The sequence below is a fragment of the Netta rufina genome (assembly GCF_964035555.1).
Source record: "Netta rufina genome assembly, chromosome: 14".
In the NCBI taxonomy this organism is placed as follows: Eukaryota; Metazoa; Chordata; class Aves; order Anseriformes; family Anatidae; genus Netta; species Netta rufina.
This window is the reverse complement of record NC_140137.1, coordinates 18,660,110-18,682,080: the sequence shown is the minus strand read 5'-3', so window position 1 is coordinate 18,682,080 and position 21,971 is coordinate 18,660,110. Positions and strand designations below refer to the sequence as shown.

At 48.4% G+C, this 21,971-nt stretch overlaps 1 protein-coding gene across 2 annotated transcripts in view; it reads left to right on the top strand.

The window, feature by feature from the left end:
* Positions 1-11,472, top strand: part of FNIP1 (folliculin interacting protein 1) — a 64,725-nt gene extending 53,253 nt beyond the window's left edge. For both annotated transcript variants that reach the window (XM_084295301.1, XM_084295302.1), the window contains exons 12-18: positions 89-235; positions 2,248-2,417; positions 3,382-4,810; positions 5,172-5,340; positions 6,516-6,713; positions 7,112-7,227; positions 8,187-11,472. In XM_084295301.1, coding sequence (XP_084151427.1) covers positions 89-235; positions 2,248-2,417; positions 3,382-4,810; positions 5,172-5,340; positions 6,516-6,713; positions 7,112-7,227; positions 8,187-8,265 — 2,308 coding nt within the window. In that variant the 3' untranslated portion in view covers positions 8,266-11,472. The remainder of the gene's footprint in view (positions 1-88; positions 236-2,247; positions 2,418-3,381; positions 4,811-5,171; positions 5,341-6,515; positions 6,714-7,111; positions 7,228-8,186) is intronic.
* Positions 11,473-21,971: the final 10,499 nt, after the last annotated feature.

The following is a 21,971-nucleotide window of genomic DNA, read 5'->3' as shown; positions in this document are numbered from 1 at the left end:
CCACAACAAAAACTCATTCATCTCCGTCCATCTCCGTCTCTGCCTTTCGTTGTTTGGTTTAATTCCAGATTTATTCTTTTTTTCCTAGAACGACCATTTGCAACCTCTACACGATGCCGCGGATCGGGGAGCCCGTCTGGCTTACTATGATGTCGGGGACACCGGAGAAGAACCAGCTGTGCCATCGCTTCATGAAGGAATTCACTTTCTTGATGGAAAACGCTGCTAAAAACCAGTATGGTGGATTTCAGTTTTTACATGTATACGTGTTTATGTCTTTTTTAAAAAAAAAAAACAATTTTAAAATCAATTTTTAAATCTTGGTAGTAAGTGAGAAAGAACCAAAAGGCCATCCATAAATGCTTTAGTTTTTAAACAGAAGTGTAGTAAGCAAGTATCCCCATGAAATGCCTCCTTCCATAATCCTCTAAATCCTGGTAAAGGCTAAACATTTGAAACGCGTCCATAGGAAGCGCGTGATGGGTGTGTATGTCTGGAAGGGGATGAACATACCTTGTGAAATGCATTCATCTACCTTTCAAAATCGGTTATCATATGATGAGCAAGGTTAGACATTCAGAAAGAGAGCCACGTGTGGAGTGCTGTCTGACCGCAAATTGCTATTAAACCTGACTTCTGTAAAATGTCCCTAAAGAAATAGTTTGCTTCGCTAGCATTCACCTCTCTGCCCTCTGGACAAAGCCCTGAGCAGTTGTTAAAAACTGAGAGAGAGAATGCTCTCAGTAAACTCAGCAGAATCTGATAAATTTACTCTTTTGTCAACAGTTCATCCTTTTTCCCCAGGGCATGAATTGGGGAAGTTTTTCAAGTGTTTGGCTCTACTGAAAATCCTAAAACGAGCACAAACATGTGGAGCTGAGTGGGGATGAGCAGAGAGCCCAGCTGTTAGCTCAGGGGAACGTGCTGGTGTGCGGTGGGGAAGGCGCAGCTGCAGGGGAGGTGGCACCCGCTGCTCCTCACGGCCTTCAGCTTCGCCACCCAGGGGTAATTTTGTCATCTTTTCCCTCCCCCAGACGGGGAGGACACAGTCAGTGGGCAGTGTGTGAGGGAGAAAGTGTAGGGATTTGTGAGGGGGTTCAAATGCACCTTCCTAAAACAAGTTCCCACTGCACTGGAAGCTTTTCCCCAGGATTAGCCTCTTTGAGTCCCTGTCACTCTGAGCTCTGTGCTTCTTATTTACAATTAAATGGCCATTTGTTTGGGCTTGTTTGGTTTATTTTCAATATAGCAAGATTCACACTGATGGAGGCCAGAGGAAAATCAAGCCCTGTAATCAAGCCCAAGTCCTTTGCAATCTGGTTTTAAGTCTGCTTTCCTCTTCTGGCTGCCTCTGCTCAGGAAACAGGGCTAAATTTAAGCTGTAGGGATTCTGATAGTTGTAAAATATTCAAGCAGCGTTATTTTGAGGCTCAGTGAAGTTTGTCTGTTTTCCTCCCTGGGCACTGGAGCTGCTGCAGCAGCCGCCAGCACCATCTGTCGGTGCGCGGGAGGATCTTGGGCTGAGCTGCCACATGCTCGTCCTGCAGGGAAGGGGGCCTGGAAGGGAAAGGCTGTCCTGTCCTCCTTGGCAGCAGAAACTGTGCTCTACCGTACAGAAAATCAGATAATTAACACTTTTTAGAAAGTTTTTTTGTCTAGCTGGTGAAAACTGATTAATCTGGTTAAGGACAGAGCCTTTCAGGCTGAGCTATCTTTCTTTTCCTGATGGTGTTACAGAACTTGGGGGGTGGTAGTTCTGAAAAGGAGCAGCCATACGTGCTTAAATTGCATCACAGTTTTATGAAACAACACAGTACCTAGCTACAGTACAGGTATGACAGCAAATATCACAGCCTTCCTCCTCATTAACAGTCCCAGACCTTACGGATGTGGGACCTGCAGCTTGGAGCGGTCATGTCAGAGGCCACAGAGTGCCACCGTCTTCTTCAGCGAACAGCAGAAGTCGGTTTTGAGGTGTTTTACAACACAGAGCTTTCAAAATAGGAAGTCTCATAATTATTGCCAAAGAGAGGAACTGGGTTGCCACAAGTCTGAACTATTTCATTTTTCTTCAGATGTGTGTTCTAAAAAAGAGCTCTGCAGGTGTGGGAGAGGACCAAAGGTCAGTCCTCTGCCTTCGTTAGGCTGTTTCTGCCATCCAGGATCCACGCAGACCATGGAAGTGCTGTCAGTTTAACACGCTGAGTGTTCACCTGGAAAACATGCTGTCGAACATCTTTCTTTCAGGTTCTTACCAGCCTTACTGACTGCAGTCCTGACTAACCACCTGGCCTGGGTCCCTACGGTCATGCCGAACGGCCAGCCGCCTATACGAATCTTCCTGGAAAAGCATTCTTCCCAGAGCGTGGACATGCTGGCCAAAACTCACCCCTACAACCCGCTGTGGGCACAGCTCGGTACGTGGCAAACATCTAAACCATGTAACAGCGCGGTGTAAGTGGGAACGAGCGGGGTGATTTTATGGATCCTTGCTTCCTTTCCCCCAACACATTCAAACTTTTTGGTTTCCCACTCAAAACAAAAGCGTGTATTTCAGGCTCAGAGGTATTCACTGTATTTTTTTATACATGCTGTATTATTTTTTTGCACTAGCAACTATAAAATGTCACCCAAAAAGTAAAGCCCTCTTTAGTCGTCTAAGCCAGGTCTCTTAAGGTCACCTGCCCTGGTGATGATGGAGGATCCTGGTCCTTCTCTTCTCCTTTCTCTATAAAGAAACTCCGTTTTGGTATTTTGGGATGCTGCTATTAATAAGCCTGATTCTAGAAAGAACAAATCAAAGAAATTCATCCTCAAAGTGGCCATACTGTCAGTACAACAGGCAAAGGTGAACCTGGAGCCCGGTCTTCCAAGCTGTCAAAAAACCCTTATGACCCATCGGAGGGCTCAAGGGGAAGGGAAAGAAGGCAGCTTCAGCTGGGCACCTGCCACTGACACTTTTTGCCTTCATTCTTGGCATAGAGTTGTGTCTACTGACAGCTTTCTTTTGGTAGGGAAAAGTTCAGCCCAGTTTCCAGACTATCCAGGGTAATTCAGAGCAGATGCCTCCTCTCTTCCCTAGCTATATAAGGAACCTGGGAGACCAGCCTCCAGAGCCAGGCACCGAAGTTAGGTGGTGCAAATGCTCCCTAATAGATGAGATCAGATGTCTCCCTACCAGCGTGTCACCTTACATACCATACCAGCAGCCTAGTTAGAATTCTCTGTATTAAAACCAAAATACTGTTATAGCTGTCCTCTTCTGATTCAGTGTTTTTCTGCTGTGGGCTTGGCCTTTGAAAGATGGACAACAGTTGTCCGTTAGAGGAATCATTTGTTTTAAAGATGCAAAACATTTGTCTGTTTTATTTCCTGTTCTAGGTGACTTGTATGGGGCTATCGGATCACCTGTGAGATTAGCAAAAACAGTTGTGGTTGGCAAAAGGCATGACCTGGTACAGAGATTGCTTTATTTCCTCACTTACTTCATCAGATGCTCAGAACTTCAGGAGACACATCTTCTAGAAAATGGGGAAGATGAAGCCATAGTCATGCCTGGAACTGTTATAACGACCACGCTGGAGAAAGGAGAAGTAGAAGAATCCGAGTACGTGCTTGTCACAATGCACAAGAACAGGGGCAACTTGCTGCCGAGGGAGTCTGAAGAAACGAGAACTCCCAACTGTAGCTGTAAATATTGCAAATGTCCCATTTCCCTCGCACAAAACATAGAAGGTGTTTCACAGCAAGAGAGAGAGGACACGCAAAACACTCCTAAGGTAGAGCTGGAAACGTCTTCAGACGAGAGCAGAACTATTGTTCCTGATGATTGCCAGGAAGATGCTGCTGATGTTAAGCCACCAAGAACCTGCCTGGACACCAGCCTGGAGAGCGTGGTGTGCGCAGGGGCGGCTTCACCAGAAAAACGTGTATCGACAGAATCTGGTTTGGAGCCAGCAGCAAACGTGTGGAGGGATGAAGACCCGCTGGAATCGGGCAACCAGGCAGTCAGTGCAACAAGGTCACCTGGTATAGCTGTGGAAAAGAAGCCTCCGGATAAGCTCTTCTGCGATACGTTTCCTTGCAGTGCTGCTGAAGCTCAGACAAAGGTGACTTTCCTCATCGGAGACTCCATGTCACCTGATTCAGACATCGAGCTCAGAAGTCAGGCAGTAGTGGAACAAATTGCGAGGCATCACAGCCCGCCAGCAGCGGAGGAAGGAGGAGTGTCTGCTGATCAGAACTGTGAAGCTAAACAAACTGGTGAGGACCAAAATAGAGACTGTGGGACAACTGAACCCTTTCCTCAAGTTGCTAACGAGCATCAGAGCTGGAATCCAAACCCGTACAACGCTGAGAGCATGAGTCTGTTTGATGAATATTTTACTGATGACAGTTCAATTGAAACCCGGACTATTGATGATATTCCAGGGCAAGCAGCTACGGACCTTCTCGCTCACAACAGTAGTTTAGAGTTTTCTAAAAACCTGTGTACAAAGACTAGCAAACCACCTAGCGAATTTTGTAAATTTATGGACTCCGTTCAGCAGGAGACATACAAAATCTGCTTTGCTGAGCAGGACCAAAGAGAGAAAATCTCTATTCGTGTCCCCCATGGGGACAGAGAAAACACAGAGAAAAAGGTCGCCCCGGGAATTGATTGGGACATTCCAAGAAATGAGAGCTCGGATAGTGCCCTGGGTGACAGTGAAAGTGAGGATGCTGGTCATGATCTAACCAGGCCAAGCAGTAACTATTACGGAGGAGAGCAGGAAGATTGGGCAGAAGAATATGAGATTCCTTTTCCCGGGTAAGTGCTATTCAGCAGTAACAGAGACCAAAAAAGATGCAGCCTCTTATGTCACATGTTGGGAGGAATGCAGGCTAACTTGGCATCAGTGGTTGGAAAAGTGTCTCTTGAGCTTGCTGGTTGTAAAAGAATACGGAGAGATCAGTGGTCTGGAAAAAAATATTAATTGTGCTTTGTGATCTTGGCTCCTATCCTTTTCTTCCGCAACGGCTGACTGCAAAAGCTGACTTTAAAATGTTTCTTTTTTAAAAGTGCTTGAATGGAAGTTAAAGTAGATATGATAAACGTGCGAGTGCAACCTCTTTGAAAGCTGAATTTGGTATATACGATTGTACATCTCCCTGATATGCCTTCCTTGCAGGTCAAAATTAGTTGAAGTGAACTCTGTCCAGCCCAGTATCGCCAATTTTGGAAGATCCTTACTAGGTGGCTACTGTTCGTCGTACGTCCCAGACTTTGTTTTGCAAGGAATAGGAAGTGATGAAAAGCTGAGGCACTGTTTGGTGTCAGATTTGTCTCATGCTGTGCAGGTAATTAAGCTATATTTGGTAAATGTGTTTGTCGCAGTAGGAAAGGTAAATGTTTTCAAACCCACAGATCTGCAGGAAGGGGAAATGCTTACAGTCACAGCTCTCTTCAGGTGTCTCCACTCCCAGATCACCATTTTTTTTTCTCGTTTCTCAATTAATGTATCTCAAAAATGTTGTTATTTCCCTGCAAATCTGGAGCACAAAAACTTAAATAAGCCCGAGAGGCTTGTGGCCTGGGCAAGATGGATCTCTGTGCTGAGCCGCGGAGAAATTGGAGTCCTGCAGACATTGCAGCCTGCTGAGAGCCGAGTGCCCACAGGATGCAATGCTGCTGAACAAGGTTAAACACGGAGGCTGCTGTGTGTCCCTTCCCAGGCATGGAATTGTGCAGCAGTGGTGCTGAACTCCCTGTGCTCCCCCAGGACATCCCCTTTCCGTGCACGTCTGGCCACCCTGCTGCTGCTCCCGGAGAGCCCACCAGCAGCACCCAGTCCTGCAGGCACACCAGCTCCTTTCAGGCTTGTCACAGCTTCTGAGGGTGCTGGCTTTGTAGGGAGAGGAGAGATTGATATCAAACGAGAGTCCTGAGCGGGCTTGTTAAGCCCACGAGATGCACTGGGGCTCCAGGAGCTCCCTTTTTAAAACCTCCCTGGCTCCTCCCCTAAAGAGGAGGCTGGAAGGAGCTGAGCTGAGCACAGGCTTAGCTGGGTGCTCCCTCTGCTGGCCCTCCTCTCACAGCAAACCAGTGCCAAGTGGGAAGAGAGCTGACCTCATGAACACACCCGTGTTCAAAAGCAAGTAGGGTTCCTGGTGCTTTCAGTTTTAGAGGTTTAAAATACAAACAATATACTTGAAAATATGCTTTAAACGTGCTCATTTTTACCTACATTCAGTCAGAACTCTTTATATCAAATACCAAAAGATAAAACTGTCAGCCAGTTCCACGCTCTCAAGCCTGGAATAAAATGTTTAATAAGAACTGTCCTTCCAAGACCATGCCTTGCTTACAATAAAGCTCTGTTTTAATGGATGGAGCACAATCCTTAGCACGTTACCGTGCCTTAGGTGAGGCAGTGTCTGGGATGCTGCCCCTGCTGTCCAGGGTAGCGATGCTTTGTGAGGAGACCTTGCCGGTTGCTGTTCTCAGAGGTCTGCTGTTCTGTTTTTGTTCCTAGCACCCTGTTCTGGATGAGCCGATTGCAGAAGCCGTCTGCATTATTGCAGACACGGACAAATGGACGGTGCAAGTGGCCAGTAGCCAGAGACGGATGATCGATAACAAGCTGGGAAAAGAAGTGTTAGTCTCCAGCCTCGTCTCTAACCTGCTTCATTCCACTCTGCAGCTTTACAAGCATAACTTGTCTCCAAACTTCGTAAGTATGAATAAAAATCGAGGGGGTGATGTTGTTAAAACATCCTTTCACTTCAGAGGTTAAAGATGTTGTAAGGTTGCTTAGTTCAGTTGTCCATAGCCACAATTTTAGTAGCCAGCACATCCCCTGATGTAGCTGCCTGAGCTGTCTGTTTAAACCCTGCTCTGTATCCAAGACAGCTGTCTCATTAATTCTGATTTAAAAAGCAATCAAAAACTTCTGCTCAAAAGTGGGAGTCTTGCCAGTAAAGAAATATCTGCTAATGTGTTACTAATTATTCACCTAGACACGGGCAGAGAGAAGGCAGTAGATGCGTGGAGTCTGGGGTGTTCTGGCTGTGTGCAGTCTGTCCACGGCGCTGTGCTGTCCCTGACACGACGTCTTTCTTTGCTTTCTAGTGTGTTATGCACCTGGAAGATCGGCTGCAGGAGCTCTATTTCAAGAGCAAGATGCTGTCTGAATATCTCAAGGGCCAGATGAGAGTTCACGTCAAAGAGCTGGGTGTTGTGCTGGGGTACGATCACAAACTTCCTCAGAGCAGTGCTGCCCTGGGTTTCCTGGTGCCAAATCCTCCGCCTGGGTTTGTCCTAAGCACAGAGAATGGATTCCTAAATGGGACTGGAACCGTGGTGTGGCATTAATCACCCATGGCTGCAGGCTTCTCCTTAGCCATTGCTTGATCCCGAGGAACCCCCAGCCTCTCTCTCTTCCCTCCGGGCAGGAAGCTGGGCTCAGCACTCCAGAGCTTATCGGAGTCGTCCCTCAGTTGGTCAGTCAGCACTGAGCAACGGGGGGCACCCGAGTCCTCCAGGTTGACTTTCCCTGCATGGCAGAAAGCACCCTCCGTGTCATGTAAGGCACATAATATGTCTCCGTGGGCGTGGGGCGCAGGCAGAGGAGCTATTTACGGGGTGTTCGTAGGAAGGCTCGGAATATCTCCGTGCAGGAGAGCAGGGTGAGCAGCAAGGCACACGGAGCTGGAGACGGGGAGCAGCGGCAGCGCTGTGCCAGGGCTCCCTGGTGGCAGCAGGAGTTGAGCCTGGCCCTCTGCTCCCGTGCTTTGCTCCCCAGCTGCTGCTGCCCTTGCTTGGAGGGCAGGAGGGGATGTGCTGGTTCTCCTCCCTCCATCTGCCACCTCACCTCTTCGTTGCCCCTGTGAGAAGCGAGGCAGGTAGGAGCAGAGCGCAGCGGTGCCGGTGCAGGTCTGTCACCTCTCTCCGTCTGAGCAGGCACAGCTGGATGCTAAAACACCCCGGTGGCTGGAGTTTGTAACCCAGCCGGCAGTACTGCATTAGGACAGGAGCACGATTGGCTTTAATTCTACCTGGGGGATGTCCTGCCACTCCGAGCTGTGCACACTCCCAGCCCCAGTACAAACACTCGGGCTTGGGCAGGCAGCAGAGCTCCTAAGGCACTTTTTCAGCCCAGCTGTGTTTTGGGTCAGATAAATGTGACTCTTCTGCTTCCTTTCAGGATTGAATCCAGCGACCTCCCTTTACTGGCAGCTGTAGCAAGCACTCACTCTCCGTATGTTGCCCAGATACTGCTCTAAAATGCCAGAGGGCACAGACGTTTACCTCTTCCCCCTGGAAACAAAAGTGGAAGACAACTTGTTCTGGATCCTTTCTCTTTGCAGCAGCCGAAACAGCCTGCTCGCTGAGCTGCACCATCTCCATATATGACTGCACATCGTGCAAACGCTTGGAGACTTTTCCTCTCCCACTTGGTCTTTTGTAGAAAAAAAAAAAAAAAAAAAAAAAAAAAAAAGATAAAGAAAGGAAAAAAAGGAAAATGAGTAAGCCCAAGATTTCAACCATGGAAAAGTGAAGATTTTAGCGAAAGCTGAAGATCTGCATTTTTTTATCAGTTTCTGCCACAATGGCTAACTGTAATTTATACTGGGGAACGCAAGGAAGAACTGCTTTGAGAAATATTTGATGCTATTGCCAATTATAAACTTATCAAGAGAAGGCAGCAGCTGTCTTCAGACCGGCTTCTATCGATGAGGATCGTGTTCAGATCTGTAATTCTCAAGCTACAACGATTTGTAAACAGCTTCTACTTTTTCACCTGGTAGTCAAATTCTGGAGACTTCCCAGAGGAAGAACAAGGGTTGGAGGGGGACTGTTTTGTTTTGTAAAAAGCTTATTAATGAATGACACTCAGCTCCAAAATCTATTTATGATCTTTCTCCTGAGGAGAGGGAATAGTGGGGGGACAGGGAGGAGGCAGGGAGAGGCCAACGGGCGAGCTAAAGGTGGAGATTCTCTTTCTTGGCTGGATGTCGTAACCAGTATTAAATGTTTATAATGTTTAAATGTTGCTTTATATTAAGTGATGCTTTTTTTGACAACATAATCAAAATGTTAGGGAAAAAAAAAAAAAGAACATTGGCTGAAGTTTCCCCATGGGGCCCCCAGAACGACACGACTATTACCTCTAACTTTTTTACGGTCTGTAATGTTCTTGCAACATCATATTATTTTTACAGCAGTCAGCCAGCTATTGAAATAATGAGCTAGAAGTAATTGTACCAAAGCATTGGGGAAAAAATGAACAGACTATTACCCTTAATTGCTCAGGTAACTAATTGATATATTTTTTAAAACAATTCTACAAAAAAAAAATGAACATTGATTACTCCATACAGTAGTAATATCAAAATTATTTTTGGACAAAGTATACCCTCGATGCAGATGGCTCTAATCCCTTTTCTACTCACTCGTGTAATTACCAGCAGGAAATGTTGTTTATTTTATTCTCAGCATTTCTCCTTTACTCAGCCATCACCGTTTTGTCACTGTATATACAACAGTTGTAAGAATAGCTGATGGAACCAATCTGGTGTAAGTAATGTAAATATCCAGTGGTAGGTGGATTATGTTTTCAAAGGCTCTACTACCTCAGTTTAACTGGACACTTCATTATGGGCTTTTCTTTGCTTATTTGTCCTAGCAGCCAATTCATGTTGCTGATGTTTGGTTCTGTTTTCATCGATTGCATTCAGTATATTGAGCTTCATGGATTATCCACAGGAGTAGGAGATACGTGTTCACTTGGTCACTGAACTGCATAAGTGATTCTACAAATACGCCATTCTGTAATCATATTTTCGATAGCATAGCACGCCTTCTATTGTTGTTTGCAGAGTTATTTTACATACAATCTATTTTAACCATTTTATAAACTTGAAAACAATAGGAGAGATCCCTGCCCCGCTGCTGTCAATGACAAAACTCTCCTTCCTTCCTTTGCTGGGGCCAGATTGCACCCAGGCTGTTTTTTCAGTGATATTTAAAATCTGTAACTCAAGACTGTTCCAGGGAAGAGCTACATGGGCAAACCCACACCAATTTCCGTGCAGGACTGAGTCAACGTTAGCGAGCAAACCCGACTTCAATACAGGCAGTGTCATTTAAAACTCTTTTGTATATAAAATCTAATGCTGACTGCTGCAGGGAAGAAACTTGTGTTTATTGTGTGATCTAAGGAAATGTTTCTCCCCTATTCTTTAAGCGTCCTCTCCTCGCCACACAATTGTGTTACATCTGGCTTTTGGAATGAGCACAGAATGCAGGGGCCCAGTTGTGTAAACACATTTTTAATGAAATATAGGATTGAGCTCAGAATCCGAATTTTTAACTCTTTGCCATGGTGTAGCCACTAGTTCCGAGTCTGAACGTCGTTCGTGCATCTGCAGCCGTAACCTCATCGTGGCGGAGCCGCCGGGCTTGGTGCTGCCGGGTGCTGCTGCCGTGGTCCCGATGCTGGAGCCACCGGTGGCTGCTGCTGCTGCTGCCTGTGGTATGTGCTCGGATGTGTTCAACCTGAGGGCTTGGTTGGGAAGCTCTGCACCATCATCCTGCCACCTCACGGTTGTGCTGACAGCGCACTGGGACAGGACGCATCATGCTCTCCATGTAACCATCAGTAGGCAAGTCATGGGTAGTGCTTTGAAGCGGATTTGACTCCTGAGCACGAGAAGCCCTGGCACAGCTTGAGATTGGCGTTGAGAAGAGAGCTGGTGCTCGGTGGCATCCTCCTCTGCTGCCTTCTGCCTGACGCAGCCCATTACCATCACTGCAATGATTTGTTGGGTCACTCCGAGGAGAGGAGGCCACGGATGCGGCTTCCTCGCCGTGTGCCCGGGGCTGCCGGCGGTGTTTGTTTATTGCCATCGTGGGGAAAACGCGAACGAAGCTGTCGTGTGCTGGGGAGGTTTTCTGGAAGTGAACTTCTCGGGTACGTGAACAACGTGGTACGTGTGTCGATTCGGTGAATAATACAAAAAGGGATCTTTCACAGGACTGTAGCGTTGGCTTTTAAAAAGTATATCACAGTTGTTTATGTGAATAGGCGACTAATGCGTTTGGTTTCTTTTGTTCCACTATTATCAATCTCCATTAACATGTCTTAATTTTCTGGCTGAAAACTAAGTGTACTAGGCACGAAAATTAGCAAACGTTTTTTTTTTGTTTCAATTGGCAAACACTGGGCTGCTAAGAACAAAAAATATTTCAAAGAAAGGATTTTACACCTTGCCTCTGTTTTCCCTATGAGATATTATAGATGTTTTATGACAATTTTTTTGCTTTCTCTAAATTATTTAGATGGTGGTACTTGTAAAATGCTGGGTAAAATGTACATACTTGTTCTCTCTTCTGTTTTTGTATATATTTCCCAAGATGTGCACTTGTATTATAATAACCATTCCCAATTTTAGGGGAAATTTGTGCAATAAATACAGTATGTCAATTTATTCCTGGGACATTTTCTGTATTTTTTTTATGCTTGCAGTAAGAGCATGCTGGTGATGCTAAAATCTTTAAGCAGCTCAAGCTTGACACCTGTGCGCCTCTTCCCACACGTCCCTTTTGGGGTCTGCTTCGTGGTGCTGCAGCCGTTTACTTCAGGGTCTCTCAAGGAATTGGCCATGTCGGATGGAGGTTTGTGCTCGCTGTCCCTTGGCTGTGAATGGGGATGGTGCAAAAAATGGCATCAGATAGGAAGGTGGTCCCGAGCATCTTCGCTGATGCTGGAGATGTGTGCATAAAGCAGTGCTCCTCTCTGGGCTGCACATCGCTCCGAAATGTGTCCCACTAGCAGGGTGTTCGTAGTGACTTCCCTACAAGAGAAGAGAGTTTTGCACGGAGAACTTGGTGTTACCAGAGCAATGATCATGAGGTGCCCTCCTGACAGGGGATGTGCGAGGTTAGCGGGGATCATGTGTCTCCGCGTGGGTGTTTGGCCAGAGATTGTTAGCGGTAAACTCAGCAATAGAACCGTGGCAGCATCCAGAAAATGCTGATGGTAATGCCCAGAACTGATTTCCCTCTTAGATCTCCAGCCAGACAGGGATACAGCACTCGCTAGCCCCTGGTTTTTCATGTATTGCTCCTCTTCTGGAATTCCCTTGATTTTCCTGATGCACAGGAGAAGTTAACTAACTGCTGCCTGGCCAAAAGCAGGCGTGCAAGTGCTGCAGCACCCTTCATGCACACCCTGTGCAATTCCCCACGGCTCCACAGAGGAGCAGTGGCTTTGTCCTGTGCAGTTTAGGGCACCATAACAGCGGCACCACTCCGGGGGCACAGGGTGGGAGGCTGCTCGCGGCCTCGCTGAGGTCTGCACGAGCATGATGCTGCTGGGCGGCTCGTCCTGAACCCCTCTTGTGTTGTCTCTGCGAATGTGATGCTCAGATTTGAACATTTCCCATTCCAAACAGTGGCCTTGTAACTGGAGTTAAATGTAAGCACGCACCCTGGGGATGCGCGTGTCTTTCCGAGGCTGTGTGCTGAAAGCAACGCCTCTGTTTATGCTCTGCAGTGTGCACATTCTGTTCCAGCCATCCCCTGACTTTTTTCATGTGCTACAATAACAGCTACAGGCTTCGTACACCAACTGCGTATTCTTCTCGTCTTGCCTATGCACAACAAAATCATCTTTGCTATCGCTACAGGCAATTCGAACTGCATCAGTGCTTGGATTGGGGACGTGTCGCTAGCTCGCTGGAGATGCTGTTTTCCCAGAATCGCTGCTTTTCAGTTTTGACAAAGAAACAAAAGTACAAACCCTGGTAGGATCTCTGCAGGCTTTTGGAACAGCATCTGATTCCCCAGCAGCATGGGCTCTGCCACCACGGAGCCTCCCGAGGGGCTGCGGGTGCCCCTGGGACACGGGCCGGGGAGCAGCAGTGAGGGGCAGCGTGTCAGGGAGGTGCTGCAGCTCTCCTTGCCCTGGTAGGACCCAAGGTACCACGGCTGGGCAGCATTTTCTGCCAGGGCACCATCTGCTGTGTGTCCCGCATGGCCGGGTGCATCCTGCGGGCTGCGTTAATGCCCCTGGAAAGGAGCCGCTCCCGAGGAGCCTTCGGCCTCGTGCCACCCTCTGGGGTCTGGCACGGGTCCTCTGCTCTCTTGCAGCCCATCTCCGCCTTGGAAGCATAGTAGCACACGGACCCATGTCACGCTCCTTTCTTTGTTTATTTTCATTACCCAAAATATTTGTACAGCAGCAGAGCTGTGTTTTAAACCTCCGCCTGTTCCAGCTGTTTGTTCCCAGCTGGAGCTGAGGACATCTGCTCTGCGGGGCGGGCGTCACCGCGCGCGTTTCGGCTCCAGCTGCGCTCTGGGGCAGGCAGCCTCGGCAGGGCACCGGGCGCTCCCAGCACCCGTAAGGACTGCGCACCAGAAAAACATCCAGAAAAGAGGCAGTGCCAGCACGCAGCTCTCCCAGGGCTTGGAGATGTTACCGGTGAGGTGCACCTCCCACCCCGGCCCCACCAGCAGGGCCATGCTCGGTGCTGGGGGCTTTGTTCCCAGGCTTCACCCATCCCACGCTTTCCGAAGCGCTGAGAGAGGGGAACTTTCCCCGCCCGCCCGCCTTTGGCTGCTCTTGTTTGGTTTCCAACCACCGTAACCAGACCTTTCAGCTGGGGCTCGTTTCCCTCCTCACCTCCCTGGCGCGAGCTTTGGTGCTGAGCAGCCCCCGCGTGGGCAGCACCGCGCCACCGAGGTGCTTGCGAAGGGTGAGCTGGGGAACAGGGTGCAAAAGGGGCTGCCCACTTGATGTTTTTTTTTCCTGCCAGAGCCACTTCTCACTTCGGAGAATTTAGATTCCTCCGAAAAGAACAGACGTGGTAATTCTTCCACAATTACTTCAGAATTACAGCCACAGGCAATTATGTTTTCCAGCAGCTTATTGGGCGCACTGAATCCTAAGAAATTAAGCCCCAAGTTTTCAAGGAGTAGGTTTATTAATAGCAGCTGTAACTAGACATCCTGCCTAATTCTGATCACTACCAAAAGAGCAGAAAGAACAAGGGCTCCTGTTTGCACGCATTGCCAGGAAGCCTGATAGAACTGGAGGGAGATATTCTTGGCGACCAAGATAATTACAGCTGTGCTCCTTGTGCTGCAATAATTAATGATCCCGCACTTTATTCCACGGGCTTGTTTTTCTTGTGCAGCTCAAACAGTTTAATAAAGGTCTTGATCTCTGTCATTTCACATGACATTGTTCTGACACTGGTGAGGCTGCAAAACCCATCAGCCTCTTATTTTGCAAAATAGGGTTTAAATCTGCGAACCATTTCTTAAATTATAGGTTAGCATAAACCCGGCTCTTCCCATGGAAACAGAGTTTTTTAAGAACTGAAGTGATTCGGTTTTAAAATCAGGGACCCCATCCTCAGCTGGAGAGCTCTGCCCTGCCTCTGGCCGACTGCGTCTCCTCGCAGCCGTGCGTTCCCACTCCCCTTTTGGGAGGGGAAACAGTCCTTAACCTAAACACAACTTTTCAAAGACATCGTCGTGGGCTGTCACATCCTCGCCTGTGTTTTCCCAGGCTTTGCTCGCTGGGAAAGTGCTGACCCCGCTGCGTGCGGCTTCCTGGGGCAGGTTGCCCCCCGCCCCGCCGAGGAGCCGCGGCTTTTGGCAGCGCTCCTGGGAGCCCGCGTGTGCACGGGAGAAGGCCCCGGGTTTGTAACACGCTCAGCTGGGGCAGTCGGAGGGGAAACGTCCTCCATCAGCGGTGTCTGCCCTCTGCTTTCCCTGCTTGCAGTCAGCACAGGAGCTCGTTAGGCATCTCTAATTAATTTGTGACTCGGCTGTTTCCCCTTTGGACCATCAAGCGGGGAGGCAGCTGAGCGTCATTACTGCAGCGTGTGGCGGTCTTGGTGGCGCAGGGAGGAAATTACTTTCTCCAGCAGGATTGCAGCCCCCTCCTTGCCGAAGCGTGCCCGTGTCACCAAGGATTTCCGGACCGCTTTTCCCCAAGGGATGTGGAGCTGTCACCTCCCCCCTCGTGCTGCTGCTGGCACCCGGCGCCGCTCACCGCCGGCGGTGCCAGGCCCCAGGAGCTGCCCTGGTGCTGCTGGCGCTTCCCACCCGTCCCTCCTCTGCCTCCTGGGCGCAGGCTCCTGTCGAGCTTTGCTTTCTTCAGTTTCCTATTGAATTACTCTCGCTGCTGCTCTCGGTCGCAGCTCCTTTACCATTTGTGTGCATCCCGCTTTGAGACCGCAACTGGAAAAATCTCCGGGGTGGTTCCTGCTACCTCAAGGTCTCTTTAACTACGAGCCCACAAATTGTTTCCATTTCTCTCGGTCTCTTCTTAAAAAGTGCAGCTCGTTTGTAACTCCCTCCTGGAGACAGAGTCAATTAGTAGTTCACAAAATAGCAACTGCTACTGCGAGTGTTTATGTAAAAGAAAACACTTCTGCTGCAGAGGCAGCTCTGCCCTGGACAAAGCCAGCAGTGAAACCCAACTGTTTAAACGCAAGGCAGACATCTGTGGAAAGAATCTGCCCACTGGCCAAGACTCGGAGAAGAGCATTAGTCACTAGCACGGTTTGAAGAGTTCAGCTGCTGAGATGCGTGCTGGTAACACCCCCGGCTCTCCGCTCGCTGGGATGCCGCTGAGCCTTCCTGGGGCGCTCGCAGGGCAGCTCCTCCAGGAGAGTCAGAGTTTGCTGGTTCAGTTGCAGTCATTGCATATGCAATTATTAAATTCATCTTTCCTTGACAATACCACTCTTGGTGCCGCAGTGCTTCTGGAAGTGGGTGTCCCCAGGCCAGGCAGAGCTCTGCACGAATTTCACTGCGTTCCCCTTTTGATGGAAACACCAAACACCTCTGCAGCTGTAGCTCTGCTGATGCCCAGGTGGCAGCCTCCATCGCTGCTTCAGTATTTCAGGCCAGGGGACGGTTGCATCTCAGCTTTCTCCTAGGTGGAGTGCTTGAAAATGGAAATAAATTCCTTCTGCCTCGGTGTCATCACTGCTGCCCCACCCGATAGATCTTGTCCAATTTCTAAATTCACAGCATGGCAGCACGAAGCAAAGAAAGGCAAGAAAGGCAGCCCCTTCTGCCCTCGGCAAGAGGAATCCCTTCCATGCAGATGTCCACAGGAGGGCATTTCTGTGCTCGGGTGGCAGCCGGTTCCGAGGGATGGTGCATGGTGGAGCCGTGCACTCAGGACCTTGCGTCACCGCGTGATTCATATGTTCACCTGCCCTTCCTCTAGCCTCTGTTCCGCCTCGTTGTCCTTTACTCCCTACAGGTTGCAGTCACGGAAATTCTTCCTGTGTCTCGCACACGGCGCTGCCTTTCGTTCCAGGAGACCCCCAGGCGGCTGCGTCGCAGCACACAAAAACCCGAGGGGCACAATCAGAATCACAGAATCACAGAGGGAGCTGCCTGGAAAGCGCAGCTCGGAGGAGCACTTCCCTCTCCCCTCCTGTTTCCCCCAGGTGCGATGCACGCTGCAGGCGCTGCCTCTTGTCCCTCACAGCTCTGCCCCTGGGGTGAAGCCTCCTGGGGAGGCAGCTCCCTCTGTGGGGCTGGGGTGGGATGTCCAGGTCTGTGGTGAGCATCGCGCCCACGCTGTGTGCTGGAAGGATCTGTGAGCGGCTCCTCCGGGAGCTGGTGCTGTGCCCTGACCCTTCTGCATCCCCCCTGCAGCTGGGAAAGGACGGACATAGTCAGGGCTCTTTGGTGCTGGAGGTGGAAGGGAGCCCGTGGTGCCTGCTGCAAGGGATGGGGACAGAGGCCACCACTGGCCGCCACCGCCGGTCGCCTTCCTGCCACCGCATCTGCCGCGAGGCAGAACTGCCGGGAGACTTTGCCGAGGGGAGGAAGGCAGAAAAACCACACCGAGTGGAAGGAGAGTCGTCTGCACGTCTTCTCGGAGTTAAAAATAAACAGGATTTTGCTCGCAGAAGGCGGTTTGTTCTGCTGTGCTGCTGACGGCATGCGAGCACGCTGCGCGCTTCTGCAATTGAAGGCCAAAAGCGCCATGCCAAAAATGGGAACTTTCTGGATATTCCGCATGCCTGAGATCGAATGGTTTCGCCGAGCCGCCTGATACCATCGCACCCCTGTGGTTGTGCTTGCGTGGGGGAACCAAACACCTCATTAGCTCCACGGGGTCATTAAATACCAGAGAGCAGCTCAGAGGGGATGACGAGGAGCTCTGTCACCGTGCGGAGAGGTGATAAAGGCAGCTGCCGAGGGCTGCCCCAGTGTTGGGGACCCAATTTAGCAGCGTGCAGGAGCTGAGAACTTGCGAGCTCACTCGTGTCAGTGGGAGCTGTTTTTAAGCCTCCGCTCCTCAGAGAAATCAGGCCAGCAGCATGGAGATGTGACTAAAACCAGAGGATGATAGAGGGAATTTTGGCCTACATAGCTTCGCAGTGAGTTCACGGCGCATTCCTGGCTCCCAGGCCGGCTCTGAGCCTCCTCAACTATGCAAGGTTTCTTCGTAATCAAATTATAGTTTGTACACACGGGCAGGGACACAAACACCCGGCCACATCTCTTCCTACGGACGTTTGTGACAGAGAGAAGGCTCCGTGGCTGCGAGGGGTTCGCGGATGCTGATGCCAGCAGCGAGGAAATGCCGAGAGCCTTCCCCGGCTCTGGGCTCTGTTCAAGCGGTGTTGTGCTTCTCGTAGCACGTCACCGACGGGGAGCACAATTTCTGTTTTCTGCTGCACAAAGCGGAGAAATCGCTTGTCAGGCAGTTATTAGCAATTTCTTAATCGAGTTGATTGCAAGTTGAGAAAAAGTCTAGACTGCTGGCCTGGCGCTTGGCAGCGCGGGGGTTGTTTATTATTCTTCCACATGCTCGGAGAATTACTCCGTTTGCTTAAAAGGGGGGAGGGCTGCAATCCTATTTACTCTGCTCTTTATCATATTTGAACTGGCTCCCCTCCGCAGGCAAACCGTGTTTTCTGCGGGCTCGGCGTTGTCAGCCAAAGCGTTGTCCACTTGCAAATGTCAGAGATGCAGGGAAGGATAACATTGAGTTATGCAAGTGCTTGGCTTTTTGCCTCTGAAAATAACTACTCAGGAGAAAAATACAAATAACATTACTTGTTCTCTCCGGGTTATAACAGGTCACCGTCGCGAAATCGCCAGCGTTTGTGAAATCATCTTGCAACCTTTAAATGTACAACTCTAAGCAGAACCCAGAGATTAATTACGGTAATTTTTCATTAATTAAGGAAGTAATGACAGATTTTGGAATCAGATGTGTTAAATTGGCCACTGATTGCTGGTGCAGGGTTAGCCCTGGAAAGAATCAGTTCTTCTTTTGATTTTTGGTGTTCAGTTTTATCGACCCATTCTCTCACCCACCCTTCCTTTTCTAGTGGCTCTTGGCACGGGGCTTCCTATACACGAGGAATATCTTTCAGCTAAGGTTTTAACTTGATTACAACAACAAAGGAAATGCAAATGTGGAGTCACTGGCTCCAGATTGCTTCCTGTCAGGGCAGGTTTTCCCCCTCCTCCCCCTCCCTGTCTTCGTTTTTTTCAGCCTAGAGCTTGGACATCTGTATGCTGTTGCTGGATGCCTCAAATATCCAGACAGGTCCATATGCTCTTTTAGCTTTTGCCAGCAAAGTGCTGAGGCTGGAATCAAATACGTCCAGGTTTTGTGCACAAAGAGTGAAATAGCAGGAGAAAGACAAGCCCTTTGATAAAAGCGCCTGATCAGACAGAAGGAAAGGGAGCTGTTCCACCACGGTGCGTGTCTCTGGTGGGGTAAAAACTTCTGGCTCTGAGCAAATCAGCTGGTTTTATTTCAGACGGTATTTTATAGCAATTTTGAATGGTTTTGTCAGTTCTTACTCTGCTTTACGGGGCAGACAGCAGGGCCTGGTGCCCTGGCTGCTGCCCTTGGCGCGCGGCCCTTTGGCAGCCCCGCGGGCACCCAGCTGTCCCCCTCTGACTTCAGCCCAGCCTTTCGAGGGACTCGCCAGAGGGCAACACACCTCTCGACGGTGCCTTTTTCACATTTGGACACGGAAATGTCAGAGGCAGGTGAGGAGCCGTGTGCTAGCAAGCACTGCTGGCCACGGGGCAGCCGGTAGGGCTTTGATACGAGCAGCGCTCCCCGTCCTCGCTGGCAGGTTTCAGGCTCCGTGTCAACGGGCATCTTTGTTTTCACAGCAAGGTCAGCAAGCCAGCAGCAAACAACCTCACTCGCTGTTTGCTTTACAGGCTGTGCCTAGCACGGGACTGCGGTCCCAAAGGCACAGCCACATAGGCACTGCCTGAAACAACACCTGGTGTGAGGGGCTCCGGAGTGCGGCCGCTCGCTGGCTCCCATCCCCACCACGAAGCCCTGCCCATGGAGATGCCCCCGGCTGCCCTCAGAAGAAAAAAATGCCCAAAGCTGCCCAGAACCAAGGTGCAGTGACCGGTCACCATCTCCACAGGATGCGTTCACCCACAGCAGCTCCAGCTCCTCATCCCCGTCCCTGTGCCCACAACCAGCACTCAGCTCCTGGGGAACAGCAGGGACTAGGGAACGTGAAGAGCGAGGGAAATTGTCACCAGAGGCAAAGCGTAAGGAGAGAAACATCACGTGCCCCATATTTAAAAATCGTTAGGTTTCCCATTTGTTCCCATCTCGATGATTAGGGCTGAAAAATAAAGGTTTGGCTGTGATGACAACCTCTATAGCTGCTGGCATGTAAGCAGTCTTCTAGTTTCAGCCTTTGGGGAAAATGTGTGTGGGAAAGGAAACCTGTGCTAGCGTTGAGTTGAAGAGAAGAGGAAAGATGGGTTTTATGTTTAAAATTTTTGTTATCATACAGCAGAAAGATGAAGTTAAAGATCTCAGAATTCTGACATTTTACCTTGACCCTTTGCACTGCACGTGGGGAGCTGTGCCTCGCAAGGGGCAAAGTAAGTGGTAGAATACGGAATGACCACTTCATACTCACTTCTCATTTTGCAAAAATGATGTGCAAGCTTACAATTTCTGGAACGTAATTTCAGAAATTGAAATTTGGAGTGGCAAAAGGCTGTTTTAGGAAGGTCAATAGTCTTATCTGGGTAGGCGGTTGGTGTCGCAACATTGCAGAAATGTAACTGCCCTGCAAAAAATTGCACAAAATTCCCAACTGTCTCTGTGCATTCACCATTTCAGGCACTTTTACTGAGCCATAACAAACACAGAAAATTAATCATCAGAATAAGCAAACATGGTAAAGCTGTCTGAACAGTGTCTTCCCATTGGGGGACCCCAGAACATTTTGTTTTACTCTAGTCAGGCGGAGAATAAGTTTGTGCCTTCCTTGCGGTGTGGTGAACACATCCTTAACTAGCCTTTGTCAATGATGTGAATAAATCTCTGAAGGGGATTTTTATCTATTTATTTATTTATCTATCTATCTATTTCTTTATTTATTTTAAAGCTGAGAAATCAAAACCGATAGCCTAAAAGCCATATTGGAGAGCAAAGAAGGAAACTGGCAGACTATAATAGATGTCATGGGAACGAGAATTGTATAGAATACTTGAAAATACAAGAAAAAATATCTTGGTGTATGATGATTGTGCATTTTTCCCACTGGGAGAGGTGAGGAAATTGATTTTTACCCTGAAGAACCTGGGGATGTGTGCATGATGGTGAGAGGTGTGAGATGAAAAGGCAACTTTGCAAGTGGCGGTGATGCCGAACGACTGCAGGCACACACCAGCACGAGACCACGCACTACATAGTTTAGCCGATCTTTCCAAAGTCACAGACATTTGAAGTAGAAACATTTAATCTCCTTAGACTGCGATCTATCTGTATAAATAGCAGCACACCTTTGCTTCTTATACGTATGGCTACACATATGATTATTTTTTTGATAAATAAAATATGATGTGGTGATGCTTAATTAGGGTAGTGATACAATCCAGACAAAAGGGAAGCAGATTTTCCCTTCCACACAGACAACAGGCATCCTGCTTGACCACATCCTTTAATCCCAGCCCTGAAATTACTCACTTGTGAAAGCCTCTTAATTGTATTTAAATACATAGGCTTCACCATGTGGAGACATTAGCTGTAACACCAGTAAGCAGTTAGGATCATGACACTCATTTCCATTGTTCTCGAGATATTTGGGAAAATAAACCTGACAGCTGAAATAGCCCCTGGAATAATTGCAGCTATTACAGCCATTACACATCCAAATTCAGGTATTTTTGGAGTGAGGAAAGTCTTGTTTCACGAGCCAGTTGAGCCGAGCAATTAAATGGGAATAGAAGCGTTTGATCCTAGTTGGTACCTCTATAAACACTGCTCGATGCGTGTCCATTGGCTGATGTACAAAAAGTAAGAGAATTTGTGGGAAAAAGAGAAAGGCATTCTTAGGCCACTAATTTTATTCCCAAATCGAGTACCCATTTCTGCATTATTTTGGTTGCAGAAATGCCAAACAGCTAGAACAGCTGGTAGAATGAGTTAATTTCTAACAGCCAGGATTAGGATTTAAATTATCACAGATCCATGAGAACTTCCATGGCGTAGATTTCAGGTTACATGTTTTGTTCTGTCTTCCATTAAGTTTTTTTCCTAGCCAATTGCACTTGGGGACTTATTAACTAATCTTTTACATGATGCCTAACTATAAACTGAGCTGATAAAGAAAAATTGCTCGATTTGCTCTTAGATCTCTGGTTAAAGAGAGAGAAAGCATGAAGGAAAAAAAAATATGAACAATAATCATTTAATAAAGAAGGCTTCATGCTCCAATTCTTTTCCACTTCTCCTCGATTTGGATTTCTGGCAGGGGATCTCGGAAGATTCCCACACTACCGGAAATAACATTTTATTTATTAAAGTTGAAAAAGGATAACATGTTCTGCCAAAGAACTTGTACAAACTTCTGACCTTTGGAACAATAATAGGCATGGTATTTAGGAATGGTAATTTTATTACTGCAGTTCAAAATTAACTAAAAAAATATAGTCGTGG